Source organism: Ursus arctos, unplaced genomic scaffold, assembly GCF_023065955.2.
Source record: "Ursus arctos isolate Adak ecotype North America unplaced genomic scaffold, UrsArc2.0 scaffold_14, whole genome shotgun sequence".
Lineage (NCBI taxonomy): Eukaryota > Metazoa > Chordata > Mammalia > Carnivora > Ursidae > Ursus > Ursus arctos.
The window spans coordinates 63,214,436-63,238,935 of NW_026622808.1; the positions used below are offsets into that span (position 1 = coordinate 63,214,436).

At 44.0% G+C, this 24,500-nt stretch overlaps 1 protein-coding gene across 1 annotated transcript in view; it reads right to left on the reverse strand.

Annotated features, from left to right (window-relative positions):
• Positions 1 to 23,432, reverse strand: part of SRGAP3 (SLIT-ROBO Rho GTPase activating protein 3) — a 243,204-nt gene extending 219,772 nt beyond the window's left edge. Inside the window, exon 1 of the mRNA XM_026501279.4 lies at positions 22,947 to 23,432. Coding sequence (XP_026357064.1) covers positions 22,947 to 23,013 — 67 coding nt within the window. The 5' untranslated portion in view covers positions 23,014 to 23,432. The remainder of the gene's footprint in view (positions 1 to 22,946) is intronic.
• Between the last annotated feature and the right edge of the window lie 1,068 nt (positions 23,433 to 24,500).

Here is a 24,500-nt window from a genome sequence, read left to right on the forward strand (position 1 = left end):
TACGGTGAAACAACAACATACCGTATGGAGTTAGCTTTGGGAGAAAAATTTCAGTTTGATGCTCATGTTGGTACTGTTTGCGTTCTTGGTCTGCACTGTCTTGACACCTATAGCAAGTCTTTCCTGAGATACGGTGCAAATTTTGGTCCCAGATGCTCTGAAGATGCCTATTCCTCTTTGAGGTACTCCCAGACACACCGCCTTGAAAGTGCATTCCAGGTATGCCACAGAGGCTATATTTTAAGTCAGACCCATCCCAAACATGATATTCCCTCCAAGGTTGCAAAAAAGCAATCAGTGACTTTTAAATAATGAAAATAAAGTCCAATGATATTTTTGATTTTAAAAAAAGCCACCACCACCACTACACCAGGGGGGCGGTAACCCCAGTACCTAGAGGGACGAGGTACCCCAGATGAACTACTAAAGCAAGGGAGGTTAAGGAGACAACAGTGGCCAAGGGAGCTCAAGTCCTATCAAAGGAGAGCGATGGGTGCTCAGCTCCAGCTGGTGCTGCCACACGGGAACGCAGACCCAGGCTGCCGGACCTTCTGACTTTTTTAAAAAGGTGCTGGAAATTCAGATTTTATGTGAAACCTCCTCATTTTTACATGCTGGCATCTAAATCGCATTTTTCAAAGACACAGTGCAGGCCAAATCAAACACATCTGAGGACTGGAGTTGGCCTGTACACCATCAGTTTGCAAGCTCTGCATAAAAGTCCAGCTTAAACAAATTACCAGTAATGTGCAAAACAGATCCTTCCCTCTCTCAGCCACCCCCTCCATCTCTGAGAAATGAGGGCAGGGGTCAGGGATGGGGTTGCAGGTGAGATGAGGTTCAGGAATGAAGAGGGCCCCATGGCATCTGTGTCCAAATTAATGAGGTAAGAGCCGGAAGTTCACATTTCCATTTTGACAGAGTCAAATCAAAATGGCTGTATCCAGTCAGCCTCTTCAGCATGTCTGCTTTCCTCTATCAGGAAGCAAAATTTTTTACTTTTCTTATGGAAATTATCTTCTTCCACTGGGTTGCGGAAAGCAGAATCACAAGGTTGGCAGAGACCTTATGTGTCACCTTGAACAAATCTCCCTCTGATGCCTACATCCCCACTCTGACCATCTTTTCCTGCAGCATATCACCCCAACCTGGAACACCTCCTATGCTAGGGAGATCAAGGCTTCTGCGGACTGCCTGCCTGTCCCTTCAAGACAGTTCTAATTGTTAGAAAGGTCTTCCAGACACTAGACTTCTTATAAACCCAGCCCAAAATCAGATTAGGTTTTTGGCAGCTGCCTCCCTGTGACTCACACCAAACTTATTGTCAACCAGAACCTTAAGTCTTTTTTCACAAGTGTTACTGCTAAGCACATCTCTCCCTAGTCTGTACTTAGCCAGCTGGGCTTTTAGACATAAGGGCAAGACTTTACACTTTTTTCCTTATTAAATTTCAGCCCACCTACATCTTGCGATAAGGTGGGCATCTGTTCACAGGTACAAATCTTTGTTAGTTTCCCAGATTCTTTTAAGAGGACCTTGACCCTACCTCTGCCCCATGGATTGTTGAAGCTGATGGCTCTGCACTTAATCGATAACACAGATGGCATTGGGGCATTTGCCAGTAAATACAACCTGCTGTCTACCTTCTCCAAAGCCTGGTTGCTGGAAATGATATTTATGGAGAATTGACTGAATCCTCCATAATGAGGAAGGAGGAATGGAGGTTGGTCCATTCCTTCAGATGAAAAAACTGAAATGCTCCTAGGAGTCAAACAGGCACCAAAAATGAGTGAAGTGCGTCAGGAGGGCCCTCGAGAAAGTGGAGCCCATACTCCATTTGAAGGAGACAGCTAAGTTTTGCTTCTGTCTGAGAATGAGGGCCCAATGTGCTTAGATCTGCCCATATAACAAGAAATGTCAGAAATCTGGGGTTTTTATGTGAACTCTCCTGACTTTAAAAAAATTTTTTTTTAATTTTTATTATTTTTTTAAGTAAGCTCTACACCCAACGTGGGGCTTGAACTCACAACACTGAGACGGAGAGTTTCCTGCTCTACTGACTGAGCCAGCCAGGCACCCCTTGATTTTTAAATGTTGGAAACTAATTCACTTCTATTAATATTGAAAGGCCAAACAAAACACATTTGTGGGTCTAAGTTCGCCTCCAAGCTGCCGGTTCTGCTGTAGATGTTCTAAATTTCACTCTTGGAATAAATCAAGCCCTCCAAATCTGAGTTAGAACAATAGTGAGCACTACTGACTGTTTCCCATGTTCTAGACACTGGACTAGATACCAAGTGTGGACTATCTCATTTAATCTTCACGAGAATCCAATGAGGTGCCCATTTTAAGGAGACAGAAACTGAGAGGTAGAGAGGTGAGATGATTAGTAATGAAGTTGGAATTCAGTCCCAGGTCTGTCTGATTTCAGAGTCCAATGAGGAGCTCTGAGACCATGGTGTTTGAGCAGCATTACTTTCAGTGGACTATGCTTTGATGTTAAAACTATCAACTTACATTGGGTGATTTTTGTCTATTAAAAATGTGTTGTAGGGGCGCCTGGGTGGCTCAGTCAGTTGAGCATCCGACTCTTGATTTTGGCTCAGGTCATGATCTCAGGGTCATGAGATTGAGCCCAAGTTGAGACATGCTCAGTGGGGAGTCTGCTAGAGACTCCTTCTCTCTCTGTCCCTTTGCCCCTCCCCCCAGCTTGCATGAACATGCAGGAGCTCGCTTTCTCTCTCTCTCTCAAATACACAATCTTAAAAAAAAAAAATGTGTTGTACTAACCATTACTGAGGTAACTAAGGACACCATCCACCATATCACGGGACCTTTAATGGCCTCCAGCAGCTGAAGGCTCCTTGCCCCCACCTTCCCTAGAGCTCCTCTCAAGGATGGGTTAGAGGCAAATACAGCAGCACTTCTCAGGGAAGAATGTCTTGTCCTTGACTCCAATGTCAAACTCATCCTTGAAGAGAAGTGAAGAAGGATATTCTTAAATAATGACAGGGCATCTTTATTGTGAACCCAAAAGGATGGTGGCAAGTTGGAGGCATTTTCATATCATAGATATTGAATTATTTGTTGTGCTGTCCTTCACTTCTCATTGTACAACCCCATCTGATGAGCATAATTTGAGACAGAAGATAGAATACCTTGGCCTTACTCAGGAGTGGCAAACCTAAATGCCTATAGAAACCAGGGAGCTTAGGTAAATGAAATAGCAGGGGGGAGATAAGGGTGCCTGGGGACTCAAGGGCTCCTGCCCAGGAACCAGCAGGGACTCAGGATGCATGCCTCATTTAAAAATGGGAGCTGCTACTCAGCTCTGGCTGATTTGTTACCATGTGAGAATGGGGGCCCAGTCCAGCCAGAGCACTTTTCACTTTCAAAAAGTGAAAAATACAGATTTGTATATGAAGTGCCCAACTCTGCTGTGTGTGTCAACAAAATACATCACTGGCCTGCAGACCACCTCTGGCCTGGTGATCAGTGTTGGTTAGAAAAACTACATTGGATTTTTCAATTTAGTCTTGATCTGCTTTTACACATCTGGAAAAGGAGAAGGACATCAAAGAGGCATTCTTAAATCCTTGGGAGCTAAACTACCCAGCTCCTGGCTGCATAGCAGGCACGTTATGGAGCAGAACCAAGGATGCAGAGTGGATGTCATGGATTCTCCGCTGATTTCTTCTTCAGAGGGAGAGAGCCACACCCTGAATTGATCATGGGCTTGGCTGTTAAACTCTTGGGGACATTAGAAGAAAGGTCAAAAGGGGGGGAATGTTGACCTTCAGGGAGCTGAAGGCCAACTCTATTCACTCCTCCTAAGTCAGGGTCAAGATTAAGGGCATGGAAATCCACCCACCTAAAGGAAAGGTAATATTATGGACTGGCCAGGTTTTAGGATACCTTCATGGACCAAAATTGCCACAGGTTATACTTCCAAGGAATTCAAAGGTCAAGTCTGGGTGGGTCCAGACTTCTGACTCCTCCCTTGTGGCAGGTTAGGCCTAAGTAGCATCTCAGAGAGGAGTCAGAACAATTGTCTAGGCTGGTTCCTAAAGGGAAGGGGTCAGAGGTTTGAGCTTCAGCCTATTTTGGTTACTCTGGAGCAACAGAGTCAAGATTCAAGTATGGGCTTGGAAGGGAGGCCAGAATGCCTAACCCACCAAGGCTAAAGGAGTTCTCCATTGGAGAACAGCTCAGCACTGGGGTACTGAGCGGTGGCTTCAGGAGCGGTATTCATTGTCCAATCAGTGGCTTCTATCATGTATTTCCCTCTGGAGCCTCTTGGGGAGGGGCCAAGAGCTACCTGGCCAAGGGACAGAATGGGGTCAGCGTCCAAGGCCTAGCATCCTAACCAAATGCCGATTTGTTCGCACCCCTATTCACATTTCTATCAATTCATGGGAGAAACTCCTCTCAGGGCTCAACAGGCAAAAAAAAGTGAGCTTCTCTGAAGAGTTGGTGGTCTTCTCTTAATGATACTATTACATTTTTAGAGTCTGTCCTTCATCTTATTCTATTAAGATCTCTCCGCTTCCTGGTTCTGTCCATCACAGGAGGTGCTATTTCTCCTAATGATAACCCACTGTTTATGCAGCATCTACTACGTGTCTGTTCTGGCCTAAATGCTTTATAAAAATGCCCAAGGTGGGTATTACTATTCCTCATCTGTAAAAGTCCTGACATCTGAGCCTCAGAAAGGTTAAACAATTTGCCTGTAACTAATAAATGGCAGAGCTAGCATCTGAGCCCAATCTACTGGACTCCAGAATCTGGAGTATGACTCCAGTATTAATAACAATAGCTAACACTGACTGAGTCCTTACTATGTGCCAAGAACTGCACAGAGGGCTTTACATGTTTTATCTCACTTAATCCTCTAGATTACTTTTTGAGATAGGATTATTATCTCCACTTTACAGATGAGGAAATTGAGGCTTGGCGAGATGAAAAGACTTGTCCAAAGTCACACAGTTAGAAAGCAGCAGAGCTGGGCTGCAAACTTCAGGCAGTTCAATAGCAATTACCATGTTCCTAATGACTAAGCCTGCTGTCCTTGGTCTCCTACCATTCTCAAAGTGGATGGGCATGCTCACATCTTCATCCAAATACTCAATTAAAACACTGAACAGGGTAGAGCCTTTTAATAGACCACTGGAGACTTCATCTAGGGTGCAATAATTTGGCACCAGTTTGGACCATTATGAACCCATCAAATGGTGCCCTCAGGCTGAACTGGTATAGGAGAGGAGAGAAGAAATTGCAGATTCGTGGCTGTATAGGAAAAGGGTTCAGAGGACCAAACCTGAGATGGGTCTCCTCCTTCCTAACTGCAGGTCTACCCCAGGGTTCTTTTTCTAGACTTGGCTCCAGTCCTCCCCCTGCCCATTCAGATGATAATTACCCGGGTCTTAGAGGTACTGGAGCCCCCAAGTTAAGCCTAAGATAATCCTTCTAGTTTTGTCAAGCAACTGGAAGTTTTCCCACTTCCAGGGGAAATAAGGGACTTTGTGGTTTACTGGCCAAGGTCTGGGGTAGAGGCCAAAGAGGCCCTTTGTCTGAGTTGCCCAGAAAAGGCTTATTCCCGGGCTCTGACCAACAATAAAGGAAACTGGTGATCCAGGGGGCATTCCTGTTTCTTGGGAGACTTTTCTTCAGGACTATCAGGATTTGCCTTTTCACAATCTCTTTTCATTCATCTTGCCCTCCTTGGAACCAGCCGTCCTGCATTTGACAGTAATGAGGATGGAGGGATGTGGCTCTGTCTCTTTAGAAAACTGGGCAATTAAATTTTCCTTAAGGAAGTTCGTTTCTTTCTCCTAGCAATATCATTTCTGTTGTGGACTTGGATGAATTTTTTTTTAATTCTTTTAAATAGAAGTGGAAGGCAATGTTTCCTGGAAGAGCATCTTAATATTTTCATAAGCCTAAACCTAACTGTGCATGTATTTTTCTATCCTTGATAGCTATTCCAGAACTTGCTTTGAATGCCTCCTGTGTGGCAGGCACTAAGCACAAGAATTCGGGAATGAATAAAACAAAGTCCCTACACTCAATGAGCTCACAGAGAGACAGACACATAAACAACCCCACGGTAATAGCAGCATGTCCAAGGGAGGAGCTAGGCAAAAATAGAAATAATTAACATTTCTGCAGCGCTCTAGAGTTTACTTTCTCACACACTACCTCATTTCATCCTCACAGCAACTAGCCTTTAAGGTAGATAATGCCCTCATTTCACAGATGACGAAGCAAGGATGCAGAATAGAGACATCCCTTGCTCAAAAGACAGATCAGAGATGGAAAATCAGGTCTTATAACTATAAACCCCAGATTCAATGCTCCCAATATGAACCCAATAAATTAAATGGTTGGGCTTGACTACTCCACCCCATCCCCATCGCTTAGAATTTTGACAGAACAGGGAGAAACACCTTCCATTTCCACTGGGGAATCATCCAGCAAAGTATTATATTTCATTTCAACTGTCATTCTTACAATATATAATGAACACCACAGAAGTTAAGCATTACTTATATATCTGTTGCAGGTGTCTGTCTGTCTTCTTTTCTTTCCCTTTTTCCTTTTATAGTTCAGCTGATGTCTGAGCATCCTCCATAGCAGGAAATTTTGTCAATAAATTCCTTACTTATAGTCAACTTTGCAGGCTTTTTAATTAGAAAAGTAATCATGCTCATTATTTTAGAAATCAATCAAAATGGAAGAATATAAGGAAAAAAGGTCTTCCTTCCACCATTCCCTGTCACCAACATCTTGCCCTCATCCCTGACCTACATTCTTTTCCTACTCCCTGACAGTAAACAGCATTACAAATCAGTAAGAACTATCAGACTCTTTTTATACACACCCAAAACATAAAGATACACATTTTTTATTAAAAAAAAAAACAGGACTGTATTATACACACACACATACACACACACGCGCGCGCAAGATATACATACACACCAGGGACTCGGGTTTTTTTCTTATTCGTGTGATTTACATAATTATTAAATGAGCCTTTGCCTTCAAGAAAAAAGACACAAAGACAGTCAAATTGATGAGTTTATTACAGTTCAGGCCCAAATATTTCAAGTTCATAAAACCTGGAGCGCTTAAAAAATGTAGGTTCCCAGGCTCCACCCCCCAGAGATTCTGATTCAGTAGGTCTGGGATAAGACCCCAGAATCTGAGTTTATTATCAATTCCTCCCTCGTGATTCTGATGCAGGTGGCCCAGGAGCCACACTGGGAAAAACACTGCAGTAGTCAAAGAAAGCATCATGGCCAGGACTTCCTTTCCCAGCTGCCCATGCAGGCAACTGCGCCTGTACTCATAGTTTCTCAGACCGCCCCATCTTCCTCTCCTTTCCAACCGATTGCACTTACCAAGTGCTTCATCTGTAGGTTTAGGTTCACTGTCCAGGGCTCTGAATGCTGGTGACCCTCCTAACTGGTTTAGCTAACCTTTTCATTTTTCAGTAAACATTCTTATGTACAAAGAAGTGTGCTGGAAATTCTGATGTGGGTTACTTCAACTAATTCTCTCTTTCTCTCTCTCTCTCTCTCTCTATCTATCTCTCTCTCTCTCTCTCTCTCTCTCACACACACACACACACACACACACACACACACACACACACACACGAGTAAGGTGTTATTATCCCCATTTTCCAAATAAGGAAAGTGAGGTATTATCCCTTTTTCTCTTCTCTTTTTTGGGTAAGAAAAGACTTACCCAAGGTCATTCAGCTGATAAGCCATAAGGCAAAATTCAGACCCAGGTGTGTGCGATTCCATCCAGAGCATGGTCCCCCGCCTCCTTCCACAGTCCATATTCTCCACTCAACTCCCTTCTGTGACTTTAGCATAACTTGTTCAACCAGGATGCATTTCAGCCCTCTTCAGCTGATCCCTGACTTTAATTTCCCCTTAATAGCACTTATCCCACAATTGTATTTACCATCTTGAGTATAACTACTACAAAGTTCCTTTTCTGGAACCATTTTTGTCTTTTATACCAGGAGTTGTATGTTTCTCTTAGAAGTACCACTTCCTGACTCCTTCAATATTTTGATGGCTTCTGACTCTTCTCTAAACGGAAAGGTGGTTCTGTCTAGATCCTAAATAGCTCACGAAATGATGGTGGTGAGATAAGCTTGGCCAATATGGTTCAGCTTTATAGATCTATATCAGAAATCACCGACAATATTTTCAACTACTTACTGTAGATTTGCTATAGGTTCCCCCAACAACTCTGTACCACCCCCTCATAACACTCAACATTTTTGTCATTACAAGTTAAAAATCCATCTTCTTCACAGAATTATAAAGTCTATGAGGGCAGGGAACATAGTAGGAACTCAATAAATATTTGTTAAGCTAAATCAGAGTGAACTCACCCACCACATCCTCAACATTTCTTTCCCACTATTCCCGATAGCACAACAATTGCATGTTTCTGGCAAAGAGCAGTGGGGCCTCTGCCATTTTTGGCACAGAGTTTTGATGGTAATATTATGCCAAGTATGAGATCCGGCAAGGCAGAGATACTCAGGGTGGGGCCTAAGCAGGAGGGTCAGGCCAAAACTAAAGCTCTGTATTAGCTGAGGGTCAAGGGACAAACAAACTCCAAAGACCATAACCAGACAAGAGGTCAGGAGCCCAAATGGCCAGGGTAGGAGGTCAAGGAGTTACCAGTTACCAGGTGTCAGAAGTCAGGAGGTAACTGTTGTTCTGACTCAGTTTCCTCAAGAAGATATATCTTTGGGAGATCCAAAACATACTGTCTGGAAAGGCCAGTGATAAAATTAAAGACACTGTAAAGTAAAAAGTAACGTAATAGCCAATCTGCTTGTAAATGCCCTACCAAGACAACCTCTGGAGAGCAGCCATGTTGCTCAGAGTTTGCATCCTTAATACAAACAAAATCAGAGAAATGACACCCACTCTTTCATGTCCCTGAAGGTGGCTCAGGTGTTTCATTGGTAAGGGTCCTCTCGTGTCATCTCCCTCTGTCTCTCTTTTTCTTGTTCCTTTTAAAGCACCCTAAGCTATGGAAGGTATCCCTATAGAGTTGTCTCCCTCCCCCCCACACTGTGCACCAATCTCTGAGTGAGAGCTCTACCTACCTACAGGAATCCAGGCCTTTCTATCTGACGAAGAGTTGGGAATTTACTAATCTAAAATAAACTATATTCCAAAATACCCCCACCAACCATCAGAAAGGAGAAAACAGGTTATCACTGCTAGAAGCAGACCAGCAATCAGGAATCCCAAAAATACTATGGATGACCAGGGACACTGGCACAGAACAACAAGGAAAGGTGGACCAAAGGAAAGGTACCAGCAGGGAAGACAACCCACTGCTGAGCCTCAATTCTTTGTTCTTTTTTTTTTTTTTAAGATTTTATTTATTTATTTGACAGAGAGAGAGACAGCCAGCGGGAGAGGGAACACAAGCAGGGGGAGTGGGAGAGGAAGAAGCAGGCTCCCAGCAGAGAAGCCTGATGTGGGGCTCGATCCCAGAACGCCAGGATCACGCCCTGAGCCGAAGGCAGACACTTAACGACTGAGCCACCCAGGTGCCCCCTAAATTCTTTGTTCTAGACAACACTCTCCTTTTAATACTTCCTGCCAAGGCAGGAACCGCTGCCCAGGTACCAGGAGGGAAGTGAGATGATAGGGGACTGGGAAGGGCAAAATTTTAGCTGCGAGTGGCTAGGACAGATGTGGGGGGAGGTTCTTGATAAGTCAACTTAGTTCCCCTCAATTTTATACAAATCCAGTGGAACAAAAGTGGCAACACAAGCCAACCACCACAAGAGAATGGTTTCTAACAAGCCAATCCCCTGCTCTAAAGGACCATCGAAACACGTGGAAGGTCATGCTTATTGATCAATGTTCTTACTTGACAAAGTCTGTGTATTTTTAGGCCATCCATTTTAAGCTCTAGGCCTATGATGATCTGCCTATCAGCTTTATTTTTGTAACTTTTCATTAAAGATGATCCCGTTTTTTATCATATATATATATATGAATAAAACAGATTTGGTAGATAAAGATATAAAGTCTAAAAGGTAATAATACACGGGATGTTTAGAGTGGTGGCTCAGGTAGTGGCTTCTAGGTTCTTTTTTGTTTGTTTGTTTGTTTTATATTTTTCTGTGTCTTAGAAACTTTTAAAATAATAAGCATGAATTATATCCATAACCAGAAAAAATATGTAATAGAAAAATAAGACTCTCATCCTCCATCTCCATGGTCAAAGACTCATAGGATCCAATGGTTAGAAAGGAACTTCAAGCTCTTTTCCTTTCTAGTCTCATCTCCAACTCCTACTCCATTCCATCTACTCTGGACTTCAGCCATATCAAACTTCTCACCATTTCCCAAGTACCCAGGCCCTTCCATAACCCCCATGCCTTTGCACATGCTATTCTCTCTTCATGACATGCCTTCTGCCACCAGCTGAGCTTCTATCCATCCTTCAAAACCCTATTCAAAAGTCCTTTCTTCTATAAGAACTTCTCCAACTCTCCCAGGCAAAGCTGTCACTTTCACTCTACCTACTTTTACCCAAAGTGTGTGTGGTTCCAGCACTATCCCAGTACTTATTATACTTATTATAATCAATTAATATATTTTTATAACTATCTTTCCTAGAAAAGCATGAGTCCATCAAGACAGGAATGGAGACTATATTTTACCCATTTTTGTGTCCACATATCAGACACACACTAGGAACACAATTAACAGAAAATATTGGATTCCCTGCAGTATCCCTGCAAGTGGCCACCTGGTCCCTCTACCTTATTCCCTCTAATGAGTTGGACAGCCCTGCATAGATATGATTGTCTGTTCTTTGGAGTCTTCAGCTTCCTGAATTAACCTTTCCTTCAGGGCTTGGGAAAAGCCTAGATCTGTTTCATTACGTTCCTCTGAACTGCAATCCCCAGTACAATCCCATGTACCCTGAATCAGAACATCTATACACACTTGTACGCAAAGTCCATCAAAAGGAAATGTGCATTCATTCATTCATTCAACAAATATTTTGATCACCTATTACAGACCAAGGGCTGTTCCAAGTGCTAACAAAACACAAATGGGTAAGAGAAACAAAAGTCTTGTTCTTAGAGACTTTCAATTCTGGTAAAGAGAAGAAATAAACAAAGAAGGGGAAATATCATAGAGCCATAAGCGTTCTGCTGAGAATTCAAGTCAGCTAATCCACTAGTTACTTCATTGCTATTTAAGATTGGGTGGTCAGGAAGTGACATGAGAGCTGAAAGCAGAATACCAAGAAGGAGCCAGCCATGTGACAATCCAGGGGAAAAGGATTCCATAGAGAGGGAAAAGCTATGTGCAAAGGCCTGAAGTGGGTTACAAACCTGGATTGTGGAAAGGTAAGGAGGCCAAGGTGGGCAGAACCTGGCTTTTAAGCCTAGCCACAGTTTTGGATTCAACTCTTTTTTTTTTTAAGATTTTATTTAGTGGGGCACCTGGGTGGCTCAGTCAGTTAAGTGTCTGCCTTCAGCTCAGCTTCATGATCCCAGAGTCCTGGGATTCAGTCCCTCATAGGCTCCCTGCTCAGGGGGAGCCTGCTTCTCCCTCTCCCACTCCCCCTGCTTGTGCTCTCTCTCACATGAGCACATGCTCTCTCTCTGTCAAATAAATAAATAAATTCTTTTAAAAAAAATATTTTATTTATTGAAAGAGAGAGTGAGTGGGGGGGAGGGGTAAGGGGAGAGGATCCCAAGCAGACTCCATGCTGAGCGTGGGGCCAATGCGGGAGCCCAAACTGGGGGCCCGATACGGGGCCAGATCCCAGGACCCTAAGACCATGACCCGAACAGAAATCAAGAGTCAGACACTTAACCAACTGAGCCACCCAGACGCCCCTGGATTTGACTCTTATGCAATGAGATGTACTGAAGGGTTTGGAGCCAGGGAGTAACATAGTTAGGTTTAAATTGCGTAAGGATTACTGCTGGCTGTGCGGAGAACAGGCTATGAGAATAAGAGAAGAAGCAGGGAGACCAGTTAGGTCAGTGGCTTTCAACTAGGGCCTCTTTTGTCCCCCCCAGGTAACATTTGGCAATGTCTGGAGACATTTTTGGTTGTCACAGCTTGGAGGAGGGAGAGGGGTGCTACAGGCATTTAGTGGGTAGAAGCCAGGGCTCTAACAACCCACGTTGGGCAGGACAACCCCCACAACAAAAATTGATCCAACTCCAAATGTCAGTAGTGCGGAGGTTGAGAAACTGAGTTAGAAGGATGTTGCCATGGTCCCAGCAAGAGGTAACGGCGGTCTGGGCCAGGATTGTACAGGTGGGAAAGAAAGGAAATTTACTACAATTAATATCTCGAAATATTAAAGGTTTTTCTTCCATATTTCCTTAGGAGCTCCTGGACCAGATTCAGGCAAGGAGGGCTTTCCATGTTTGCTGCCTCTGGGTTAATACAGAGAAAGAGTCAATTCTTGGCTTTTGACTTTCAAAAGCCTAGCCCTCGGGGAGAATAGAAAGAATGTGGATTATATACAATAGCTTTGAGGGAATGTCTGAGGACAACGAGCCAGGATATCGCCCCTAAATTGACACATGGATAAAGATTTCCAGGAATCAGTAAAGGAAAGTGTATGTAGACTTTATGGATCTATAGGAAAATAGCCTGTACCCTGCCTCACCCCAAACAAGCCCAGGGCAAGAGGGTGACAAGGGAACTCCCATACAGATTCCTAGAATCTGAGAACAGAGAGAAGCTGGGCTGCTTCCCCAGCCAAAAAGCTCTAGGGAGGCACTGGAGGAGAAGCAAGGGCAGGGCCTGGCAAGACAGGCCTGAGACAAACGTCCAGAGTTCTTCACAAGCCAGCATGGTACGTGAGCACCAGGATGACTTCTGGTGCTTGCAAACAGCATGGAAGGACCGAGGAGAGGGACACAGGAAGGAGTCCGAGATTGGGAACAAAGAAGGTCGGATCACTGGCATGGACAGACCAATGAAGACCCGAAGGGAAGGAGGGTATTTCAGCTGCCAAATAGACTGATGATAAACCACAACAGATGTCCCTTGGCACTGCCTTCATCTCCTGCACCTTGGGACACAGCACGGAAGGAAACAGGAGAAACCCCAAATTGACTTCCATTTATTTGTGCCATCCCCAGCAGAAGAGAGATGAGAAATGGAAATCAAGCTACAGAAACATAAAGAAAAACACATTTCTCATACACCTGGATTTGTGGCTGAGCTCTCTGTTCACTCTTAGGTGCACCGGCCGTGGGCTTCCGTGCCTTCTTCTGCACCATTATCACCTGGCATCGACTATACAATCCCAGAAGCAGTGCTGGGGTCCACTCAAGGCACCCTGAACACAGCCTGCAGCTGAGTGCATCCCCTACTGTCACACACAGACCGGCACACGCCACGCATATTGATCAGGGGCAAGCTGTCGCCAAATTACCATTTAAATCAATGGTTGAGCGCTCTGTAATTGGAGATGTCAAAACCCACATTTTCTAAGTGACCTCAAAACACCACATCAATATCACTTAGCTAAGCTGGATACGCATTTGTTTTACCTCTTCCCCTCTTCAAATTGCCCTCTGAGAAAAGTATAAAAATTAGGGAACTGGGCAAAAGGCAAAAAGAAAAAGAATCGGGATAATCCACAAACTGTGTGGTCTGATACTTTCCAAAATGTAATCTCAGGAATAGAGTCAGGAATAGTTTTGTTGTTGCTGTTGTTTAAGATTTTATCTATTTACCTGAGAGAGAGAGCACGTGCAAGAGACAGCATGAGTGGGATGGGGGTAGGGGGTGGGCAGAGGGAGAGGAAGAAGCAGACTCCCCGCTGAGTAGGAAGCCTGGACACAGGGCTGGATCCCTGAGCAAAAGGCAGACACTTAGCCAACTGAGCCACCCAGGCGCCCCTCAGGAATAGTCGTGTGAGATAATCCATGAAAAATGTCTACAAGATTGAACAAGTTTGAAAAAAGTCCATGGCCCCTTCTTGGCATTTCATACTTAACACATTCAAGGTTCCCAGAAGTCCTGTGGGAAACAAACCTATTTAACTCAGTTTATGTTGGAACTTCCAAGACTCATTTGACCACAGAACTGTTTTTTCCACCTAAAGCCTCTTTACATCCAGTTTCATGGACTAGATCTCAGGGAACACTACTCCAAATATAAATTGGCATAATGATTAAACAAATTAAGAGAAAAGAGCCAAAATCCCACTCCTGGCCAGCCAAGATATTTTATAAACACCAACAAACCATCAGGAATGAATCATTTACAAGTGAAATCAAGCCCAGGACACCACTTGCTGGGTCCCGTATTAGGCCAGAGGTTCTGAAACTCAGCATCTTGAAGAAGTCAATCCCCATCCCTTCCCGGAAAGGACCCAATTTCTGACCTCTCTGCCCTCCCAGTCTTAACCTATTATATCCTTGCCTCGTCCAGTTCTCCAAGGCACCACTCAGCTCTGCCTCCCAGGCAATCACCACCACCTGGGCTTGCACCACCCACCAGAGCAATTCAACTCCATGCATTTATGGATCACCAACTAGAGGCCAGGCACGAGCCTACAGCAATGGGCCTAGCAGAGAGAGCTTCCCGCCTCCTGGAACTATGGTCTACAACTGTCTGCAAGCCAGAACCCTTCTCTGAACATCGGGTTCCACATCTGGGTTGGGGGGGGCGGGGAGAAGTGGAAGAGCTGGACTAGAAGACCACTCAGATTTCTGGTTCTATATTTCCAGGCAGATATGGCAGCCTCAGTCAAGTCTACAGGAGTATCTCCAGCAGGCACTTTGCCAAAGGTGACTCCTTGGGGGGGCGGGGGTGTGAAAGGGTCTGACATAGCTAGGTAGCGTCCAGTGAGTGCTAAAAAAAGTCGGATTAGAAGGGGAGTTGAAGTTTTAGGACGGGTAGGAAGTCAAAGATTAAGAACCATCCCAGACTGGCCCCCCAATAAAGGAACCCCTGGGTTTCAGAGCCACATTGCCTTGGCATGCTTCTTGCCTCCCTGTACAATTGGAAGTCAGGAAGGCTCCATTTAAACCTTAGCTCTGCCCCCGTTCGCTATGCAACCTGATGTAACTTACTTTATTTCTCTGAACATTAGAGCTTTTAATCTATAAAATGGGAATAATAATGACTACCTTAGAGAACTATTGAGATCACAAAATGAGATACTGTTATATATGACTGAGACCTGGAGCTAAATAAAAATTAATGAACTCCCACCACGAAATAAAGTTATATAGCCTGAAGCATGGCTTGTAATGGTCACTGATGAATAAGTAAGTGAAGGAATGAATGAATAAGAGAAGTTTCTAGAAAGGAAAGTTTGTCTCTAACAAACTCTGGTGGTGAAAACTCCAAAAACAGCCAATACAGGCGCCCAGATCCACTGATTTCCCCAAACTGGAAAGAGCCTGGAATGCATACTCCACCATGACTATAGCAAGCATCACCTCAACAAACATCACCTTGGCTTTCAACACATCAGCCTTCACCAAATCTCCACTATCAGGGACCCAAGGAACTTCAGCAAACTATGGAGAATATTTCCTTTCTCAATAAAACCCCTGCTTTCAATGGAACAGAAAATATGGGTGCTGTCATAGGTTGAGTGTTTGTGTCTCCCCTTCCAAATTCATGTGTTGAAGCCCTAACGCAGTGTGATGGTATCTGGAAGTAGATGAGGCTTTGGGGAGATAATTAGGTTTAGTTGAAGGTCATGAAGGTGGGGCCCTCATGATGGGATTGGTGCCCTTAAATGAAGAAAAAGACAGCTCTCTCACCACATACTAAGCAAAGGCCAGGTGAGCATACAGAGAGAGGCAGCCATCTATAACACCAGGAACCAAATCTGTTGGTACCTTGATCTTGGACTTCCAGCCTCCAAAACTATGAAAAATAAACATCTATTCTTTAAGCCACCCCGTTCATGGTATTTTGTTATGGCAGACTAATACACATATCAAAGAAAATATGTTAGCTAAAAGTTGTAAGAGTAAAACTTCTTATTAGTAACTTACCAGCCACTCTTTCAACCTATCTTGCGCCCACCACACTGGGAAAACAAAATGACCATAAGCATTTCTGGCCTCAGGAGTTCATTGTCAAAGGACTAATCACAAGACTGTAATAAAGGATAATAAGGCTCAGAATATGGGGGGGGGGGGCAGATGTGAGGAACCACTAATTCTGCCTAAGAGAGTTATTAGAAAGATATCACGGAAGACGGTATCATTTGGGCAGACACTGAAAGATGGTCAGGAGTTGGCCAGACAAAGAAAGCAAGAGAAGAGGGGGACAATTTAAGCAGAACAAAGGAGGTAGGAAGGGTACAGAGGGTTCAGAGACAAGGGATTGGTTTCATGTGGTTGTAAGAGCACAGGCTTATTATAGAGAAGGCAACTGAAGATAAAACGGGAAAACTGGCTGAGGTTCCATCACCAAGACGTTTTATGGACTTGTAGGCCAGAAGTTGCAAAGTGGTGGGCTGTGGGCTAAAAATGTCCTACTGATGGGTTTGTTCAGGCAGCATAGTGTTTCTTAAAAATCTGAGCTACACTTAAAAATCAGGAGCTTTTCATCATGGCCTTGGATTTGGCAAAAGAGTCCTAAATGTGACACAAAAAGCATGAGAATAAATAGATAATCTAAACTTAATAAAAACGAAATACTTTTGTGCTTCAAAGGGCACCATCAAAAAAGGGAAAGGACAACCCACAGAATGGTGGAAAATATTTGCAAATCATATATCTGCTAAGGGACTTGTATCCAGAATAAAGAACTGTTAGAGCTCAAAAAGGAACCCTTGTGCACTGCTGGTGGGAATGTAAATTGGTACAGCCACTGTGGAACACAGTATATTGGTCCTCAAAAAATTAAAATAGAAATATCCTATGATCCAGTAATTCCACTGCTGGGTGTTTCCCCAAAGAAAGCGAAAACACAAATCTGCAAAGATAAATGCACCCCTGTGTTTACTGCAGCATTATTTACAATAGCCAAGATATGGAAGCAACCTAAGTGTCCGTGGGTAGACAGATGAATGCATAAAGATGTGGTGTATATATACAATGGAATATTACTCAGCCATCAAAAAGAATGAGGTCTTGCCATTTGTAACAACATCAATGGACCTAGAGGGTATTATGTAAAGTGAAGTAAGTCAAACAGAGAATGACAAAAAGCATGTGATCTAACTTATGTGTGGAATCTAAAAAACAAAACAAATGAACAAACAAAAAGCAGAAACAGACCCATAAGTACAGAGAACAAACTGATGGTTGTCAGAGGGAGGGGGTGGGGGGGATGGGTAAGATGAGTGAAGGGGAGTGGGAGGTACAGGCTTCCAGTTATGGAATGAATAAGTCACAGAGGTGAAAGGCACAGCATAGAGAATAGAGTCAGTGGTATTGTAATAGTGTTGTATGGTGACAGATGGTAACTACACTTAGTTTGTGAGCTCAGCCTAGCCTAACATATAGAGTTGTGGGATCTCTGTGTTATACAGCTGAAACTAATGTAACATTGTGTGTCAACTATCCTCCAATTTTTTTTTAAGATTTTTTTCATTTATTTATTCATTTATTTATTTATTTATTTATTGAGAGAGAAGGAGCACACAGGAGCAGGGGGAGGGGCAGAGGGAGAGGAAGAGAGAGAATCTGGAAGCAGACACCACGCTGAGCACCAAGCCCCACACAGAGCTTGTTCTCACCATCCTAGGATCATGACCTGAGCCGAAATCAAGCATCAGACGCTTAACTGACAGAGCCACCCAGGTGCCCCTATCCTTTAATTTAAAAAAAAAAAAAATTCTTACAGCTCAAAAAAGACAACCCAATTTTTTAAAATGTTTTCAATTTAAAATTTTTTTAAATTTAGAAATTAAAAATAAAAATCAGGACATTTTGTTTTAAAATCCAGATGCCCTTGGGGGGCACCTGGGTGGCTCAGTCGTTAAGCGTCTGCCTTCGGCTCAGGTCATGATCCCAGGGTCCTGAGATGGAGCCCCACATCAGGCTCCTCTGCTGGGCGCCTGCTTCTTCCTTTCCTACTCCCCCTGCTTGTGTTCCCTCTCTCACTGGCTGTCTATCTCTGTCAAATAAATAAATAAAATCTTAAAAAAAAAATCCAGATGCCCCTGAAACACTGAAAGAACTGACCACTCTAGGCTCACACGCAGTGAAGACTGGAACTGGGCAGCGGCTGACTCCTCTAGGTGAGCTCACTAATCAGCCACAGCCCCTACTACTCCCCAGTATCTCCCCAACCTAGCATACTTTCCTCACTAAAGCCTGTTCAGAGTAGTGAGGGTTCCACTCATTCAATGACATAATCTCTTTCAGACGAAACTCATTCTGGTGCTCAGCTGGGAAGTTTCTGCATTCTGAATTTTTTAAATTTCCTTCACTGATTTTATCACCATATTTCAAGAAAAATCTTAGAAAGCCAAGAATGTATCATATACTCTGCATCTCTCACAACACCCAGCACAACGCTAAGAACAAAGTAGATAATCAATGTTTATTGAATGAATATATAAATGAATGAGTAAATAAATACTTCTCTGTGATACTTCTTCAAAATCTGATCTTCTTCCCCTAAATTCAGGACTTTTGCTCTTAAGAAGATGGCCTAAAATGACTATGGATGTATAATAAAAAATTTAAAAAAAAAACACTGAAGTCAATCACTGTGTTTCTATTTCAATTTTCTATTAGGTTGAAATGGAAATGGGAACTCTGAATAAAAGCAGAACAGATCATCAAGTCTGACAGCAAAATGAATCAGAGCCCAGGATACTGAGAACTCTGGCAAATAAGATCAGTGATCTTTGAGGGAATTGTGAAAAATAGGATAGATGCCAAAACCCTGGAGATGGGCAAATGTTATTCCGACTTGAGAAAGGGGAAAGAAGTTATAGCTTGCCATTTCCAGGCTAGAGAATGTGATGTCTCTCTCAATCAAAGTTCTCGAACAGATTCATAAAGGGACAGTTGTAAACACCTCGGACAGGATGCAGAGTCCATCTGGAGCCAGCACAAGGTCACTAAGAACAAGTCCTATTAAATTCATTTCATTTTCTTCTCTCTGACAAAACTCCTAGCCTAGTGGATTGGAAAAAGATAGCAGATATAAAAGATATGGTACAATGAAGAGGTGGGCAGTGAAAGGGCTTATTCAACCTTTGGGCTATATTAATAGAAGCATTACATGCAGCATAAAGGAGGTGACAGTTGTTTTCTTTCTCTGACCACATCCAGAGACCTTCATCTAGAACTTACTACCACTCTTGAAGAAGGTTTTTGATAGTATGATCTTTTGAAGGTCTGTTTGGCAAAACACCTTTTTTTTTAAGATCCTATTTTTAAGTAATCTTCCCACCCAGTGTGGGGCTTGAACTCATAACCCTGAGATCAAGAGTCACAAAATTTTTTAAAATTTTTTAAGTAATCTCTACACTGAACATGGGGCTCAGACTCATGACCTCCAAGATCAAGAGTCATATGCTCTACCAATGGAGTCAGCCAGGTGTACCTTGGCAAAACATCTTTAATAGCATAAAGCTCTCATCTGGCATCTGTTAAGAAATTGAAAGATCTAGTTAGGCCTACATTCCTAAATGGCAACAACAGGCTGAACCCAAGTAGTGAATTTCCATTTGAGCAGGACACATGCTCTCAAGCCCACCACAATCACCACCACCCTTTCTTCTATTGCCCTCAATGAGGTGGTGGGCCAACTACCACAAATCATCTTACTCGGCCAGCTTCACTCATTTATTCTATCTGCCAAGCACCCAAAGGAACTGGAGTTTGCAACCCAGGATACAGTAAACCTAAAGGAGAGAGAAGATGATTAAGCAGCAGATAAGCATCTTACATGAGCAAATGAGGATAATCATAGTCCAGGCGCTATGATCAGAGTCTCCAAACATCCAATGGGCAGACATGGGGAAGAAGCATCTGTCTTGTTCTATGAAGTCCCAAGGGGAAGATAATATAGAAGCAAAAGGTGGACATAAACAACACAAGAGCCAGAGCTATTCATAGGTAAAATATGCGGACTTAGGAGGTGATGAGTTCCCCATCACTGGAAATGTACAAGCACATGGTATACTACTGTGTTACAAATATATGATCAAAGGAATTCAAATATTTGATGAGGCAAGAGAAGGCATGGATCTGAAATTTTTTACAATAGTGAAAAAAAACAGTTTTAAAACATTCTCCTTAGGTCAATAAATTCTTCAAAAAGAGATGAAAGAGAATAAGTCAACAAAGAACTCAGTATCATTTTTAAAACCAAAAATTCCCCTCACTCAATTCACAGAGGACAAAATCTGCCTAAGTGAAGTGTTTGCACCAAACTGGCCAAATGATACCCAGGGAGAAAGGAAATTGGCATCAGGCGTTATTTTTGGTGATTAGTCAAACATTCTTCAGAGGTACGCAACAAAGGCAAGGGATAAAAGTAAGAGGGTAAACAATGGAACACGATCAAGAGGCAGCCAGTCCCCACCACAAAACCGCCATCTGCTACTGACATCAATCCTTCAGGGGGCAGCTTCAGGCAAACAATGTATTGGGAAAGATGACTGGCTGCCTTCACATTTCCAGCCTTGTGACCTTGGGCAAGTCATTCCACATGATGAGGCCTCAGTTTCCTCATCTCTAAAACCGAGCTCATTCGAACCCTTTCCGTACATTGTTGCGTAGGCCAAGAGTAGTGATGTTTGGGAGTGAGCCAGAGAAACTGTAGAGCCCTATATGTACATCCATAATTATGATGATGATGAACTGAATTTTGAGAGAAAAGATTCCAGACGGTTTTGGGCACAGTAACATCCTGACCTAAGTCGTGTGGGTGTTAATTCCAAAGGAATAAAATTCAACTCCTGTAACCAGAATATAAAGAGCTTTAGAGTCTGGAAGAGACAAGATCATCTGGACAAATTTCCTGCTGAAATGCGTTACCTTGGGCTTGCTAAGTAGTTGTTAAAATAAAGGTGAAAGGTAAAAAGGAAAAGAACCAGCCGGAGCAATAAATGCTTAACTGATCCTCAAGCAAAGTTCAGGGGCCCAGTGGTAGCAATCCAAAAATGAGACAAGCGTGCTCCCTAGCACGACAATGCTAATAAAAACCCCAAACTGTCCAAAACTCGACACCCCCTTCTCTATTATGGTATTTTTCTTGGGCACTGCAGTTAAAAAGAACAATAATAATCAGCTACATTCGTCTTATAAAACATACACTCCCTAAAAAGTGTGTATGCAAATACCGAACCTGGGCTTTTGTACTGAAGCAGTCGGGTGAATTCAAATCTCTGACCCATAAAGGCGCTTGCTTCTAAATTCTCAGCAAGGCTGAAACATCGTAAAGTCACTGTTTTCCACACTGAACTGAAAACTGGAGAAGGGTTTTCTGCTTATTTTGCCCCGGGGTCCACCCAGAGGTGATTAGCATGCCGGGTCTGACCAGAACTAAAAGGCACAAGACGGCTGGTGAGACTGGAAAAAAAAAAAAAAACAAAGCCCTCCCCTGATGGCTGCTCCCCTCCCAAAGGTTCCCAAGCATCTGATGTGTGTGCAGCAGCTGTGGATGCCGGCCTCCTGCCGCTCCTGGGGAGGTGACCCGACTTCCTGGGTCACCGAGTCTGAGCTGCAGCAGCACCTAAAAGCAGGTGTGGCAGCCTCACGTCACCTGGGCCCCAAATAACCAACTTGCTCTAATAGTCCACCCAGAACCTCAAGGGCAGGCCTCATTGCCCCGAAGACATATTTTTTCTTCAGTCTGTCCATGGAAGACCACAACACAGCCTGTGTCGCAGCAAGGAGATCCAGGACCAGAAAGAAACCAGACACTAAGACGCGAGGGCCCGGGCTTCCCTCAGGGTACATCTTCAGAGAAAGGGTGAGCATGGCGCTTTTAGGTTTTCCTCTCCAAAGCCGAGCCTAAAACTCACGAAGGTGGGAGAACCCCAGTCCGGCGTGAATGAGGATTCCGCCTGCATTTGTCTATGCCATTGTGTCCAGTGTCCTATTTCGCCTTGCTAGGGAGGATTTAGGGAGCAGCTTCTGAGAGGAGTGTGCCCCCCGTGCAGCAAAGCTGGAACAAGCAGCCAGAGGTCATCTCACCCTGCTGGCAGGCTTCCTCGGGCACTACGGCAGCCAGGCAGCTCCTACCAGCCGAAACGGTACACTGAGCTATTGGCTTTGAATGAAGGCTGATGACCCTACACGCTAGCAAGCGGCCGGACGGTGATTGGGGCTGCACACTGTGAGAGAATACATTTTCTGCACCGAGCTCCCTCTTTATGGCTAAATGCCTGCATTAGTTCGGATCAATATGCCCTCTAACAGTTCATCCATGGCAACCCAGGCCAGCCGAGAGACACTGACAAAGAATTGCAGCCCAGGGATGCTGCTTCCCTGTGCATATGCATGTGAATTCCAGCCCAGAGAAAGGGGCAAGGGAAAGCAACAACAAAAACCAAAAAGAAGAAAGAAAAATAAAAGCAGATCATAAAAAATCATATGAAGGGGCTTTCGGTATGAGAGGGAAGAGGAGGTGGTGACTGTCAAAATGGCCTTAGAGTGACATGTCACCGCCAAGATGATGGAGTATCCGCGACACTCCTAAAGCCGGGCGTTGGATCCTCCTCACACACCTGCAATGCAGTGATTGCTGCCCATTCTATGATCCATACTCCCAGCGCCAGGGCTCTCTGCAGTTGAAACCAGTCTGGACTTGTGCGGCTGCTACTGTTCCTACTCACAATAAGATTATTGATGCATAACAACATTTCGTGATGGCAGGGAAGAAAAAGGGTAAAAGAAAGCCAAAGCAAGAGAAAAAGGAAAAGGGAGGGGAAGCATGACTCCCCAGCCCACATCTCACCTTTTATTTGGGCTTCATATTCGGCAATGATCTCTTTGTCTTTCTTGAACTTAGTTTGAGATGACATCTTCCAACGTGGCCAAAGGCACTGACAGGCTGTTTGATTTATTTCTCTTTTTCTTCCCAAGTCCTCTCTCAAGCCCTGGTAATCACACAGCTCTAGTCGATTTCACAGGTTTAGGGACTAATCTCTTTTACTCGGCTGCAGAGCCAGGGGAAAAAAATCCCTCTCGATCCGGGAGGAAAATTCTCTTTACTCGCCGAAAAAAATGTCTCTAGTAGCTTGGTCTGGTTAGCTCTTCTTGCAAAAGAACTACCACCCGAGGAGCACAGTAACCTGCCCCAGATTTTCAAGATTTTTCTTCCACAGAAATAATAACCGAGAGCGATCACACACACATGCAAACAAACACACTCACGCGTGCACTCTCGCACTCATCCGGACACACACACACAGTCGTGATGCACACGCACACATACACACGTTCACTCACTCACACCCGCTCACCCACCCACCCACACACCCACACACACACACACACACATCCACGAGAGGCACGGCGCCTCCTTGGTTCGGCAGTCAGTCCCCGGCTGGCTTTCAAAAGCTCTGCTAAGGAGATGGTCAGGTTGCCAAAGGGCCGGTCATCTCGCATCCTCCCTCCCTTCGGCGCCTCTGGTCTGATGTACAGTGAGGATCAAAGCCAGGAGAGCGAGATGGAAGTTCTCCTGCTGCAAGGCTTAAGCTTCGGGTGAACCAGGGCTGGACTGCTCGCCCTGCAGGGCAGGCTGAGCGCTCCCCCACCCACCTCGTCACCAAGCTCCACCTCCCGGATTTTATAACAACTGACACATTGTAGCCTACAGGAGAGCAGAACTCACTGCAAGCAAAAAGGGGAAGAAATGCTCACAAAAGGGAAGGCAGCAGGAAAAAGAACCGGGTGCCAACGGCCTAAGAGGCCCCTGCAAACTCCATTAGCAGTCAGGTTAGGAATTTTTCTTCCAAAAACTCCAAAAGGTTCACCTTTTCTTTGCACCTTGCAATTTAATTTAATTTCTCAAATCAACGGCTATGTGACAGTTTGTGACTCTGTAGGGATTGTCTAGCAGAGGAGAGAGGCTGACCCATGTAGGCAAGCTCATTAATATTTGTTGAGCAGTTGCGGGCTGGCAGGGACAATGCCAGGCATTTCAGACATGCAGCTTTGCAAAGCTGTTGAGAGCAGGCATGCTGGAAACACCCAGCTGCCTCAGTGTCTCTTGGAGCTTTAGGCAATAACTAATTGAGCCTCAGTTTCCTCACCAGTAAAATGGGCTCTCTTTAAGGCCTTTTTAATTCATTCTTTCAAAAAGTATTTATTGAAAACTTACTATAGATCAGGCATTGTTCTGGATACAGGGTTACAGCAATGACCAAAATAAGCACACACACAGGAAAGAAAGAAAGAAAGAAAGAAAGAAAGAAAGAAAGAAAGAAAGAAAGAAAGAAAGAAAGAAAGAAAGAAAGGAAAGGAAAGGAAAGGAAAGGAAAGGAAAGGAAAGGAAAGGAAAGGAAAG